The 15,087-nt window shown below is 41.5% G+C and overlaps 1 protein-coding gene across 9 annotated transcripts in view; it reads left to right on the top strand.

The window, feature by feature from the left end:
• AGAP1 (ArfGAP with GTPase domain, ankyrin repeat and PH domain 1) overlaps positions 1-15,087 on the top strand; it is a 264,345-nt gene that overhangs the window by 211,374 nt on the left and 37,884 nt on the right. For all 9 annotated transcript variants that reach the window (XM_072121466.1, XM_072121465.1, XM_072121468.1 and 6 more), the window contains one exon: positions 10,385-10,546. In XM_072121466.1, coding sequence (XP_071977567.1) covers positions 10,385-10,546 — 162 coding nt within the window. The remainder of the gene's footprint in view (positions 1-10,384; positions 10,547-15,087) is intronic.

Raw genomic sequence — 15,087 nt, 5'->3', positions numbered from 1 at the left:
ATACTGTGTATATGTGTGTATATACTGTGTATATGTGTGTATATACTGTGTATATGTGTGTATATACTGTGTATATGTGTGTATATACTGTGTATATGTGTGTATATATACTGTTTATGCATATTCCGTATATATATATATATATATATATATATATATATATATATATATATGTATGTAAATCCTATGTATATGTGTATATATGCATCTACTATGTATACATGTATATACTGTGTATAAATGCATTGAAGCAAATACTGTATTTTTACATGCATGTATTTATATTAGCATATATATATATATATATATATATATATATATATATATATATATATATATATGATGTGTGTTTTTGTATGTGGTAAGTATGTATGCTGTTTGCTGTTTATACTGAATGTATGTGTATATTCTGTATGTATATGCAGCATGTGTGTATATGGTGTTTTTATCCTGCATGTATGTGTATATATGGTCAGTGTATACTGTATTTGTGTATGTATGTATATATGTATATATATATTTATATATATATGTGTGTGTGTATTGTAAATGTATTATATGTATATAATGTGTATACTGTATGAGTTTGTATATACTCTGTGTATTAGTGTATAAATGTATATGAGTGCATAAATGTGTGTGTATAAGTGTATGCTTGTATGTATAAGGGTGCGAGTATACGAGTGTAGAACTTTATGTGTGTATATAAAGGTGTGTATATATCAGTGTATAAATGTGTGTAATTGTATAAACATGTCTGTATAGGGTTACCTTCCCAAGAACATATGGGGGACGTATATCTGGCCGCAAATTTGCTGCCGGATATACTTCCCCCATAAGCTTCTATACGCCAGGGCTCGGCACGGTGAGCACAATGAGTACTCACTGTTTTGAGCAAAAGAGATAGAGCCTGCTCTATCTATGGCCGTAAGAACGACCATGCGGCTCTATTCTCTATGGAGAGGGGAGGGGTGAGCCGCGCTCACCTCTCCTCCTCTCCAGCGCGCCCGACGTGTGCCTGCCATATATATATATTTTAAGGGGAAGGGGGGCCCCATGCAGAAATCTGCTATGGGGCCCAGCCTCTCCTAGTTACGCCCCTGAGCTGTATCATGTCCCCCAACATGTTCGTGTGCATAGGGCCTGTGCCAGTTCATTGTGAAGACTATGGGTAGGGTGCAGGAGCATTCCAACCCCACCTTGCCGCGAGGCGCATCCTCCTTCACACCCCTCCACGCCCACTTGGCATGAAGGTGCCGTAAAGGGGAAAATAGGCACAATTCATGGGGTTCCAATTTAGGGCTTGTACACTAGAAAAATGGCACAAAAATGCTGATTAATGCCCCCTGCTTTTTAGATTAATTCCATACAGTCTTCCACTACTAAAATAGGTTTGTTATACTAAATACTAAATGGGTTGCACATAAAGTCTCCATGCGACATGACCTTATTCCATACATCCTCCACCCGCTGTATATAACATCACAGCTGTTCAGAAGTGGCGCTTACTGCCCCCAGATGTCCATCATACAGACCTCCTTGTATTAAGACAAAATGTATCTTGTATAGCGGCCATGTGCTACTTATACAAGACACATTGAAATGTAAGAAATGTGATCATATCATTATGCAGTGTATGTATATATAATTCACCGCTGTCCTTCCACTCTTCCCTTTAAACCACCAAGCAATGAGGTTATTAATGGAAGGTAGCGACTTTTCGCTGCAATTTGCACAAATTCTCTGGTTCCGGAGCAAAGATTTTCTCAGGAATTCAGGTGATGCAGACAGCAGAGGTAGGAACGTGGCCGTAACCCCATTGAAGTGACAGTCGGGTACGAGGCTTTAAGCTTCTTCCAAGAGAAAGGGACTAGAAAGGGAAAAGATTCCTCCAAGTGACAATCTTGTGACGGGGAACGGAACAGAGGGAAAGAGAGAAGAGAGACGTCTTCAGAGGCGCAAGAAATAATAACAAGGATTCGTGCAGCCAAAAAAAGCCAGCCGGGTGTTGAGGGAGGGGGGTGGGTTTGAAGATGTCTCCTGTGAGAGACGCTATTTGTGAGCATTGTCACAGAGGAACAATACAGTCTGCGGAGAGCCCAGAAAACGGCTGTGTGTGTTTTTATTCATCTAGATCAGGAACCTTAAAAGCAAAGAGTAACCTTCTTCTCTCCTGTTAATTCCACTGCAGTGTGCGGAGGGAGAAATCTGGGGGCTCTTTTTTTTTAGGAGAAGGGGCTTCTGTGTACATGAGGGTATATATTATCACAGAATGTGGCTGCTAACGTTGTATGCTATCTTGGATATTTCCATACCAGATTATATAGAGATATTTAGAAGCTTCTAAACCCCTTGGAAATGCTGAAATCCAAGTTTTTCAATATTAGGAGGAGAACGTAAACTTTCCAGCAGGTCTTAGACAATAGATCGGCTGCCGGGAGCTTATTGCGTAGTTTGATTCTTTTCTGGTTTAACTATTACAAGGTACATTGGTGGCTCTTTCCTTTTTAGGGCACATGGGTATCGTAAAAGTAGGTTTCCCACAACCTGAAGGGCAGAGAATGCCTAAAAAGTAGTATCTTTCCCTTTGGGGGACTATTAATCAGATAGATGGAGATGCAGTCAGATACATCTCCCCTGCTGCAGACTTGCAAATGACCATTATACATGTGCAATACTGTCCTTATACTACTAATCCCTATGGACGATGGGCAGATATACTGCATTGCATTAAAGAGGACCTTTCACCACCCCAAACATCCAAAACTGAACATAACAGCATGTAGGCCCTTGCATCCTGATTCCAGGGCTCATCTCTCAAGTGCCTACATGCTGTTAGGATCAGTTTAGGATGTTTGGGGTGGTGAAAGGTTCTTTTTAAGTTTATTACAAGGTGGGGGAAATCTCCGTAAGACCTGTAGACCCGTCACTCACTTGGTAATTCCCCTCATTCCATTGCCACTGCTCTGGTTCTACATATCGATCTTGGTTTACATGGAAGCAGCGATGATGCCGCATCCACAACTCATGACTACAGCAGCCAATCACTGGCCTTAATGATGACTTTCTTAGGTAGAGCTGTATTTTATTTATTTACCTTATATACTCGAGTATAAGCCTAGTTTTTCAGCACAAAAAATGTGCTGAAAAACCCAAACTCGGCTTATACTCGAGTCAAAAAAATAAATATATCTAAACTCACCTTTCCGGTGACCCCTGTATATCTTCTGTGCGATCTGTCCGGCAGTGGCGGCAGGCTATATACACTGGAGCAGTGTCTGGCAGGCTGTATACACTGGGGCAGGGTCTGGCAGGCTATATACACTGGGGCAGGGTCTGGCAGGCTATATACACTGGGGCAGGGGCTGGCTGGCTATATACACTGGGGCAGGGGCTGGCTGGCTATATACACTGGGGCAGGGGCTGGCTGGCTATATACACTGGGGCAGGGGCTGGCTGGCTATATACTGGGGCAGGGTCTGGCAGGCTATATACACTGGGGAAGGGTCTGGCAGGCTGTATACACTGGGGCAGGGTCTGGCAGGCTATATACACTGGGGCAGGGGCTGGCAGGCTATATACACTGGGGCAGGGGCTGGCTGGCTATATACACTAGGGCAGAGCCTGGCTGGCTATATACTGGGGAGGCTGTGACCAATGCATTTCCCACCCTCGGCTTATACTCGAGTCAATAGGTTTTCCCAGTATTTTGTGGTAAAATTAGGGGCCTCGGCTTATACTCGGGTCGGCTTATACTCGAGTATATACGGTATTGCTTTTTTTAACTGTTTATCAATATTCTGTGATTTCTGTTGATAGACCTAAATTTGTCCTGTTTCACAATGCCCAATTTAAAGTTGCAGTCGTTCTTATGAGGGCTGAAATATACTACCGAGTTCAGACCGTGCATTGTCCTGTTTCACTTACAGAATAAGCAGAGCCCTAGTGTAGTCATGAGCACAACATGGAAGCAGGGACTCCTTGCATCATATATCACTATTGGCTTTTTAAAAAAAAATAAAATTGCCAGTTATCAAATATGATCCATTTGAAATTAATTTAAACATCTGTTTGTTTCTATGGACCCCTTGACACCCCTGAACAAGTCAGGTCCATAGAAGCTGCGCCTTGTGTCTAATCCGAGAAAAAAAAAGCAGAATATCTCACATTTTTATCCCGCTAAGGATTCAGCGGCGTGAATAAGCGTGAAGAATATGACCGTTACAGATATAGTATGCCGTGGCGGCAAAGGCGTGGGTTTCCCAAGATTATTCCGCAATGATAACATTAACCCCTTGCTCACAGACTTGTTTAGTTTTTGTTTTCGTACTAGCTAGGAGTTAACCGCAGCAGCGTAAAAAACTCATCAGGAACATGACAAAAAGGGAAATGAGGAATAATCAGGTACTTGGCAATGCGAGAAAAATGATAAATGCTCCTGATATTCCCTTGTAATAAAACTTTTTTTTTTCTTTTCCTAAAAGTGCCCCCCTACCTTCTCCAGGCAGTGAATTCAGCGTCTCAGCCCCCCCACTTTCTGGCAGATCAGCGATTGTGGTTCCATTCTTTTTGTGTTTTTTTTATTGCCTTTTTTTTTTTGTCATTTACATCAAACAAGTAAAATCCTTTTAATTTAAACTTTCTCTCTTCCCTTTCATTAAAAGGTTCTGAATTTCAAGGCTCTGTGTTAATGTGCGTGTGATATCAGCGGGGACAGAGAAGACAAGTTTTTCTCTTGTTTCTTCTTGTTCTTCTCGATCTTTGCGATTTAAATGTTCTTCTTTTTCACAAGTGAATATGCTGCTTATTGTCCCCGCTTTTTGTCCGAGACAAAATAACACACATTGGGTCTTCATTTTATTTTCTGATTTCAATGCTCTCTCTTCTCCCCCCTCCTCGCATTCAATTAACGGCATGCATGGGGGGCAGAGTAAAAGGATCTTATTTTTTAAGCAGTCTGTGTTTCCCTGTGGCTCCCGCCTTTGAAAGCGGCTCTGAACGTTTCCTAATTAGATAAATTACTTTATCTGAAGGACCACAAAACAGGAGGTGCTGGTAAAGGAAAGAATGTCAGGATGAGGTCTAGGGGGGGCATCAGGGGAGGAGGCAGGAGTCGGAGGGTCTGATGTCAGCTCCTTCCCGCTTTTTGCCGGCTGTGTGGTATCTGCTACCTGACTTGTAAAATTAGCTGTCATCTATGATTTGTCAGTGGAGCAGTGAAGCTCTCAACCAACTCCAGGCATTGAAATGATTCCTAAGTGCGATAACTCCTTCACCACCAGAGCACCTGCAAGCCACCATAGTCAACCTTGTGCATTGTGGATCAGAGGTCAAAGAAGACTTCTACTACTGTCATAACACAATCAATGCTCTGTCTCCTGACCAGCTGTGGTGGAAGCAGTCTACCATCCTACAGGACTGTGCAGGTGGTGGACCTTCATGAGCTTGTCATACACTTCCTATAAACACTTAATCCTACTACAAAGGAAACGTGGCTGCGGGTCTGGATACGCATTCATGATGCTATTAGCTGTCAATCACATCCATACAAAACAAAAACATCTCTTGAAGGGGTTTTTTATGTTAAGGAGAAGTCATAGGTCAATCTTGATATTTAGACATATCTCTTACGCTTTTACCCGTTGGGTCTTATGATGTATGCCCTGCATATTCAGTGTTCACTGCATTGCCCTGCCTCCTTGTTCCTGATTGACAGGTCTCACTGCTACAGAAATGCTGCTATGTGGAACATTTAGAGAGCTCTGTTATATCATTTGACACTTTGTGCCACGTGATCAAGGTCATGTTATCTAAGGTCCTTTACCCAGCATGCCTCCATGGAGGATGGGGAGAAGTAGAAGGCCATGGAGACACGCTGTGATCAGATATATACATGGGGTAGACTTGGTACACCCTGGTTACAGGACATGCTGAAAAGAGGCATGGTACGTGGGGCGGTTACATGGGAGGGGCTGGCTGAGCTGGACACGTCCCCTCTGATTCCAGGTAATATAAGATAAAGTTGATTTCTAGGGATGTAAAGGAAACAATTTTTAGCTAAAAGAAAGATGTCAGTTAATAGTCCTCTATGGGAACCTGTCACTAGCTTTATTTGTGAAAATGTGGTGACAGGTTCCCTCTAAAATACGTTTTCAGATATTAACATTTTTAAAGTGTCCTCTGTCATTTATTTTTATGCTCATGTCTTTAGTATGGTCATTCCTTTTGTATTTTTTAGTTTAAATTGTCAGAATTTAGTTCAGAGTAGTGATAGTTCAGAAATCTACTAAGACCTCACAGTTAATACAAAAACTAAACTACTAAGGTACTAGGTAGAAAGTTATTAAAAACGGGGCACTTACCCATTTTTCTATTTAAAAATAATAAATCTTTTCCTAAGTCATGTGAGAATAAACAGAGATTCAGAGTTTGCCTGAATTGAGTCATTTTGAGAGGTTGAGAGTCATTTCGGTAGCACTTATATTAAAGGGGTTATCCAACTCTTTTGAAAATTGTGCCAGAGGAGGAGGAGGTAATTTTTCAAAATAGAAAGCTGTACTCACCTCCATCTCTCCCGGTGTGTGACGCCCCCTTCTTGCTGCTCCGTGCCCTTGTTTACAGGGCCATGGAAACTCTGGGAAGCCATACTCAGCGGAGCTTCCGTGCCCCTGTATAAAAGCAGGGGCCGTGGATCACCAGGATAAACGACGGAGGTGAGTACAGCTTTGTAAAAAAAAAAACTTGCATCCCCAGCCCGCTAGCACGATTTTCAAAAGAGTCTGACGACCCCTTTAAAGATAATAAACTCATCTTTCAGATTGGTTCAGACTTGTGGTTCTGTAATCTACAGAACCAGAGATGCAGACATTTAAACTTCCAGTTCCTGCCTTTTTCTTTATCTGCTCCCTGCATTTTCAACTTTGTCGATAAATGCTTTCTTCTGTAGCTAGCAGAACCACAATCCTTGTGATCTTAAAGATGGGATTCTGATCTTTAATATGACACCAGGAGCCTTTTTCTACATACGGTACTATGGAAATGAAGATAGAGGCATCTAAATTGACACACTCTTCTAAAAGTGACTCATCTCTTGCAGATATGACTCTTCTCTGCTCAACTGCATATAACTTTGGAAGTTATTTTTTTTATAGATACACAAGAGAAATATAAAGTTGAAGAGTGAATTCTTACCCTACCTGAGGGGCCTAGTAGTTATATGATGCGTTGTCCTACAATTTACATGTAACTGTCATCCACAGGATAGGGGAATAGTGCATGATAAATGGGACCCCCAGTGATCCATAAATTACACCCTATCATGTGTATAGAAGAAAAGTGTTATTTGTGGGACAAATCTATGAAGCAATGTAACCCAACTCATGAGTTCTATATAATTTCAGTCATGCTGGAGAGAGTAGGGTGAGCAGTGACCCCTAGGGACACGTGCTTCCTGGCCGTGCGTACAGAAAAAGATAGAGCAAGTACCATTGGGGTCTATAAGGACCATTATCTGGCTGCAAATTGTGCCCCCACAAAGTTCATGTGAAAGGGGCCTTACATATATTACATTATTATTATTTATTTCCTGCAAATTATATGTATATGTCTTGATATAGATCACAGTGAAAACCAAACCTGGCAACTGTTGTATATGTATGTGGTCTCTCCTGTTTCCCCCTGACAGATGAGGTTAAAGGAAATTTACCATCAGAATCCAGCATGATAAACCAGGGACACTTACTTCACAGACCCAGGCGCAGTGACTGTGTTAATCTTCTATGTGTTATACTTGGCCACTGTCCTTTGAAGTTAAAATTTTTGCAATTATGCTAATGAGCCTGAAAGACTCTGGGGTCCATTACCAGAGCTCCTCTGTGCTGTAGATTCACAGACTGTTACAGTGTGCTGAAGCTTCCTCTTCTGTAGTGAGATTACATCAGACAGAGGGAGGGGTGTAAATGTTGAGGAAGCAGAGATGGAGAGTTAGACAGTGTGACAACCTGTGAAGCTGCAGCATGGACGTACTCTGGTAACATCCCCCATAGCACTTATGGCTCGTTGGCATAATTTTTAAAGTTGATTTTGGAAGGAGGAGGCCATGGATAACAAATATAAGAAGATTACCACAGTCATGGTGCCTGGATCTATGAGTAAGTGTCCCTGGTTTATCATGCTTTATTTTAATGGTCGGTGAGGAGGATTTGGGTAACTTACTCTCATTGTGCTAGACTGTGTAATGCAAAGTAATCTATGGAAACAAAAGCACATTCAGCCATCCAGGTGTGCATGTGTTTAGAGGGGTTAGGGATAGGAATAGCTGATGGCTCTGTCCCGTCATTGTTTCCCTTATTTATTGCGAGGAGACTTGGGTCCGTATTCACATTGTAAGTAATCCTGTAACCTGCTCCTCGGAGACGTTTGGCCAGACTTGGGTAGTATATACAGCATCTGGTGTAATGGTTGCCAGTACAATATGTGGTTATCTTGTCAGCAGAGATAAGTTGCCACGTCTTCCCCTCCGTATAATAAGTTATGTGTGTCCTTGAGCACAGGCCAGTGACGGCGCTGATCACTTTCCCTGCACTAAATTTATGGCAATGTTATTTTATACTTGCTCATCACAAACACTGCGCCGTATGAGGCAGCTGCCCACAGGAGAGGGGTATATTTTGGGAGAGGGTGTAACACGTTCTTACAATGGCAATAAAATAGGATGGAGGGTGTGAGATGATATCCATAAAAAAGTGATGCGGCACAGCCTGGACGGACCACATCTCTCCGTTCCATCCCCTCCCTCTCTGCATCTTTTATATATCTGTCAGCTTTTTCTGATTTCTTTCTATTCGCTTCTCATTGTTTTATGAGCAAGCTGTTCCATTCTTCCGTGTCTGTTGTGTGGTCGACACATTCACTATCTCCTTTTTCTTTCCCCCGAAGAATCGGACCATTTCCTAGATCTGTTTTATCTGTTTTGTAAGATCTCTGAAGAATAAAACAGCAATATGCAAGTTAGTTGTATTCACCACGTAGCAGTAGAGCAATACAAGCGGATGAGGAGGAAATAACAAAGACACCTTAATTCTTTCAATTTTTTGGTTTATTAAGTGTATTTCATGTGTGGTGGAGAACATTTTGGCACCTGAAGGTGTCCCATTCACTTTGAGATTACTCATCCCCACCTGCGGATTGTCAGACACCCTCCTTACATTTCTCTTTGTGCCGTTGCATTGAAAGGAAAATGGGGAACAATCAGAAAATTACAACATTTTTACTACTCCAATACAGCCTAAGAATTGCACACCTCAACTTGTCACCAGATTTTACCCCATTAAACAAGTAAAGATATCAGCCCCCTCAAGTAGGGAATGAAATGTCCTTTCTTGAATTCCTTCTTTTATATGAAATCTCACCTAGAAAAAAAAAAATCCCTTCAAAAGATGAGCAGCGAAGAGTCATATTTGCCTGAGATGAGCCAAGGTTAGAGGCTACAGGGCGATTGTCACTTTAGACACCCATATTTTGGGTTCTATGGCACCTACAAAAACATGGTGTCATATTAAAGATATGGATCTCCTTTAAATCTATGATCTATAACACTGGAAGTTCAGGCAGTTAGAGATATAGCTGGAAATGTTAGATGCAGATAGAATGTAACACACATTCTGTTATGTAACACACAGAGGCACAAGCCTGGTGTGGTCTAAAAGATGAGATCCGTATCTTTGATATGACACCAAAAGCATGTTTCCCAGTACATTTCACACACTACCTGTAGTTTATTTTTGTGATTGGGGTAAAATCTTGAGACCGGGTCCCTTTTAAAGGGGAACAAACTGACCTAATGATTATCTTATTGTCACACATCTGTTTTTATGGGGTATTTCCATAAAAAGAGTACAAATGGGCATGTTGTATAGTATACATTGCAGCGACAGCCAAAGTAACTACATAAACCTGATTTTCAGAGACATATACCATAGGCAGTCCCTTAAATGAACAGTAATATTTTCAGCAAGTTGAATATGTAAAGTTATCCTTACACCTTAAATAGCCCTTGGCCAGCTGGTCTAATACCTCTTATTGACATGCTGTTAGACTTCCATTGTTATCTATTTAGTGATGACAGATAATAAGGGAGATTCGAAAGCAGTTGTGGACTGGGCCTTACCTGTTATAAATAATAATCTTTATTTATATAACGCCGTCATATTCCGAATTACAAAATGAGGCTTGTGATTTTTGAGAATAGACTGGACACGCTGAATCCGTCTCCTGCTGATGATTGAGGATTGTTACACTCGTCTATGGAAGATATTCATTATTTTTGGTCATTTTTTAGCTGTTGATAAGTTCTAAGCATTTTCTTGGTGTGTTTAAATTCCAGACACGGGCCTGGGTGACTCTGTGTGTTCCAGTCCCAGCATTTCCAGTACCACAAGTCCTAAACTTGATCCACCTCCCTCCCCACACGCAAATCGAAAGAAACACCGCCGGAAGAAGAGTACTAGTAACTTCAAGGCTGACGGGCTCTCCAGCACGGCTGAAGGTGAGGCGGCGGCTGCTTTGTCGGCTTCATGTCTGTAACTAGTGTTGACCATTGACCATCTTGACAATATAGTTGATCGTATATGTGGGTGTTGTCCAGCAGTCTGCATGTAGTCGTGACAATTAATGCCCCTTTGGTTGTCAGTTGTTTCCCGTTTGCTCATTCACTCATTCTCCTTGTATCTGTGTAAGGCTGCGATCAGGATGACTGCACACATTTCTGCAAAAGCATCACTATTTAGGCACAAATTTGCCAAAAACTTTGCAACTTTTATATGCCAAGGACCAGCCTGTTTTGTGTTTCTGTCGAAATAACCATGTTTATTGGCTGGTTTGAGGGTACATAATGTATAGTGTATCATAGGCCTTGAGATTTTGCTCATTCACGTTTCGGTTGAACTGCATTTTGAAACCTAATTCAGAGCAATGGGGAGGGGCCTGCGCCAATCACAAATTCATTTTCTTTGCAACACATGGGATCAGTTACGAGCACCACGTGTTTTTTATGTAAAAAAAATGCAGTTAAAATAAAGTTTTAAAATCTGACAATCTCGCCTGAGAAGCCCCCTGAGTATATATCACTCAGGCCCCCAATTCGGGATGTCCTGCTGCTGTATACTCCTCTTCTCCTTGACCCCTCCCTTCTTGAAATTAAGTTATCCTCTTCCACAAAATCACAAAATGTTGTGCAGTTTTGGTTTTGCTGGGGACTTGCACTGTGAATTGTGGTATCCTCTCCGCAGCTTCGCTATTTCACTTTGCTTCCCACAGTGAAGACTAGCACTGCACGCACCTGTAGCATAGAGGACACCATGCAAAATTATGTCTGGGAAGGGCGAAGGTATTCTGCAGCATGGCACCATACCCTGTGACTCAGGGGGCTTCTCTGGCGAGAGATTTTAAAACTTTATTTCTATTTAAACAGCACTATGGACAGTTTGGTAGAAAAATAAAAAAACTGTCCGCTCACCCAATCACGCTTCTCCTCCTTGTAGTAACTGTCCCGTGTGAGGGGTGCACGCCCTCCAGATCCTCAGGCTCGCGATCCAAAATGGAAACAAAACACGGTGCGGCAGCACTCAGAATACCTCCACACGGATGATACTGTTAAAAGCCTTCTTTTATTGCATCACAGATAAAAATGGGATGGATACAGGAAGGACCTACGCGTTTCAACGCTACTGCGTCTTAATCATGATCCTAAATGTAACAACATATACAAACATATATATACCCCAACTTGCCTAATCAATGAGGTTACCGCTAAGTGGGAGGAGGTGGAGTCTACCAGGGACGCCATCATCATCCGTGAATGCATCGTAAAACCGGAAGTGACCTTCCTCTGGATGATCATGTGACCAATCATGTGATCAGTCACATGACTTGCCATATGCTTGTGGAAGCTCCGCCTCCCACAAAACGGAGATCAACTCCAAATACATGTATTGATTGGGTGTAAGATAAGAATCGCTTACTGTAAACATTAAGAAATAGCAAGATTGCTACATGTTGTTAAAAACCTTAAGTTCAAGGGACCAAGTGTACTCCAATACTACCTTGGAGTTGTCTCTGACAACCCACACAATGCATCTATGTATAATCTACTTGTTTATGTGCATTTTTTGTACACTTGGTCCCTTGAACTTAAGGTTTTTAACAACATGTAGCAATCTTGCTATTTCTTAATGTTTACAGTAAGCGATTCTTACCTTACACCCAATCAATACATGTATTTGGAGTTGATCTCCGTTTTGTGGGAGGCGGAGCTTCCACAAGCATATGACGAGTCATGTGACTGATCACATGATTGGTCACATGATCATCCGGAGGAAGGTCACTTCCGGTTTCTGGTTTCACGATGCATTCACCGACGATGTCGGCGTCCCTGGTAGACTCCACCTCCTCCCACTTAGCGGTAACCTCATTGATTGGGTAAGTTGGGGTATATATATATGTTTGTACATGTTGTTACATTTAGGATCATGATTAAGACGCAGTAGCGTTGAAACGCGTAGGTCCTTCCTGTATCCATCCCATTTTAATCTGTGATGCAATAAAAGAAGGCTTTTAACAGTATCATCCGTGTGGAGGTATTCTGAGTGCTGCCGCACCGTGTTTTGTTTCCATTATGGACAGTTTGGGGTTCAGTAATTAAGAAGCTACAGGAACCTGTCATTATGGATAAATCTCCAAACCCGATGACGTTTCTCTCTAAAATTTAAAAAAAAAAGAATAATTAATTGTTAATATTCTTCTCTCGTCCTAGTGTTTAGAATTAGTACCCATTGTAAATGTTATTCACAAGAACACACTACTTTTGATTTTTATCCTAATCTTTCGCTGTTTGGCCCCTGGGCTGACACCATTGTTATAAGTGGGTGGAAGCTCCATCTGATGGGTTCATCCAAAATTAGTTTATGCAAACTTCAAACCTAACATTAAAGTGAACCCGTGGTGTTAAATTATTACTCCGTTTACCTCTAGCAAGGTCTAAGTTGGGAAGAAACAAGCAGGTTGATGTGTAGTTTTGTTTGGAGAGGTTCAGTATCATTTTTGAGCTTTAACAGTCAAATGGGCGGTCCTACTCAGTGATTGCGTCTCCTTTATAGAAAAACAGACATAAGCGTAATCCACTGGACTACTAAACCCAGAACAAGGAGATTTTTTTTAGATAGATTATACTGAATCCTTCCCTATAAAACTACAACATAATACATGCAGCTCCTCTTGCTCTATAGAGTGCTGCTGCCATATGTAACGTGATCCCTTTAATTCCATCCTTATACTATTTCCTATAGATAGTCTTGCCTGGCACACTTGCCTGGCCTCTTATTTGGGTCAGTGCCACCTGCAGGGGATCGAGTAGTTCAGTGATCACAGTTACTTATTAAACTTAAAGGCCTGTAATTAACCCTTTGAAATGTGATCTGTGTTAGTTGTCTCTGTGGTCCTGGGATGTCCTCCCTGCACCTGGTCATCCTGTGTGGTCAGCCGGCTGTGCACCTGTATACGGCCATCCGGGATTCTCCGTAATTACTGAAGATGACTGAGATACTAGTGTGACACTCATTGATTTCTCTATCAGAGGTGCCACGGTGAACTGCACCATGGCAGAGGATGTAATTACATTACAAGGAACACAATCCTGTAATTCACCGATGTCAATTGCATTTTTTTTTTAAAGGGCCAAGATGGTTTTATTGGGCATAAATGAAATGGATGAACCAATAACCGCAGCGTCTGTGTGACAGCAGCAACATTCTTGAAATGCACACTTTTCCAAAGCCTTTAAACGCAGTTGTGCTCCTCTTGTGTATACATATCACACACAAAAGGGTTTTACATCTATTGTATGACAAGCAGCAGGCCTACCTGCATTATACACGGAGCGGAGTGTCTATCTATTATGCGCACTACATTGTGTGTCTGTTTTATAAAGATCAACCAGGGTGTTTTTGTATTATACTGGGAATGTGATGTGTTTCAGGGCTACACAAAGAACAGTGTGAGTATTTGTAAGGTGTGCTGTGCCCAAGGCAAGAATCACCCGGCATGTTCATCCGCTGTGGGCTCCAGGGCTATCTGTTTTGCCATCTTTTATGATATCAATTGTTTGAAGGGAGTCCAAACATAATTATTTACTATTATTTACAGCGATCACTTCTGTCTAATCTGTTCTTACATTAAGCTCATCTTTCTTTACAATCTCTCAGTGTCTTTCCTATTTCTTACAAACCCTAGACACTTCTTCCCTCATATTCTTGCCTCCTCCTCAGCCCATTTCTTTCTGTTTATCTTACCATAGGAGCCATTCCTCATCTAACAGAGTCCCTACTGTTGCGTCTATTTCCTCTTCCTGTTATGGTCCTGATGCTGTTCTCTTGCCCAACATTCGTGCATCTTGCCCATGTATCCCTATTATTATTATACCTTTTCATATTTATATTTTTTTCTTGACTCTATACTTGTCATACATCTTCAGCAGTTGGTTTTGCTTTCCTTCCTTAATACAGAGTTTGTGTTATATGTTTCCTCTAAGACAAGAGAGCCTCTATAATATTTGTTTTCTATTATAATGTGCAGTATAGGATCCTACACTTAAAAGATGAACCAGTGTTTCATTGTATAAGTGGACTGTATTTTATAATTGAAATGTGTCACCTGTCTGAGTATAATTCACACAATTGGTTGTCAGTCTGTACATTGTAGACATTGTAACATTGTAGATTGCTTAGATTCTTTAGGCCCTCCATAAAAAACTTATCTTTGGGGCCATCTCCTCATCAATGCCCTAGCATCCTTTAAATTGAGTTGTCTTCAGCTGGACCTCCGAGCAGTCCAGTAATGGTTTGGCGTGTGGGCCCACCGGAGGATCCTCTGACACTGGTTGTTGTGTATTACCATGCACAGTTTTGTGAAGATTTCGGTATTGGATGGCTTTGTGTACTTGGACTGCTTATGTTTTGTGTATAGAGGTTGTCTATGCTGTATTTTATGTGAGATAATTACAATTATGGGGATTTTCATAGCCAATGTTTCTGT

Source organism: Engystomops pustulosus, chromosome 8 (assembly GCF_040894005.1).
Source record: "Engystomops pustulosus chromosome 8, aEngPut4.maternal, whole genome shotgun sequence".
NCBI lineage: Eukaryota > Metazoa > Chordata > Amphibia > Anura > Leptodactylidae > Engystomops > Engystomops pustulosus.
Note: the sequence above shows the minus strand (reverse complement) of the source record. Positions and strands in the feature narration are given on the sequence as shown.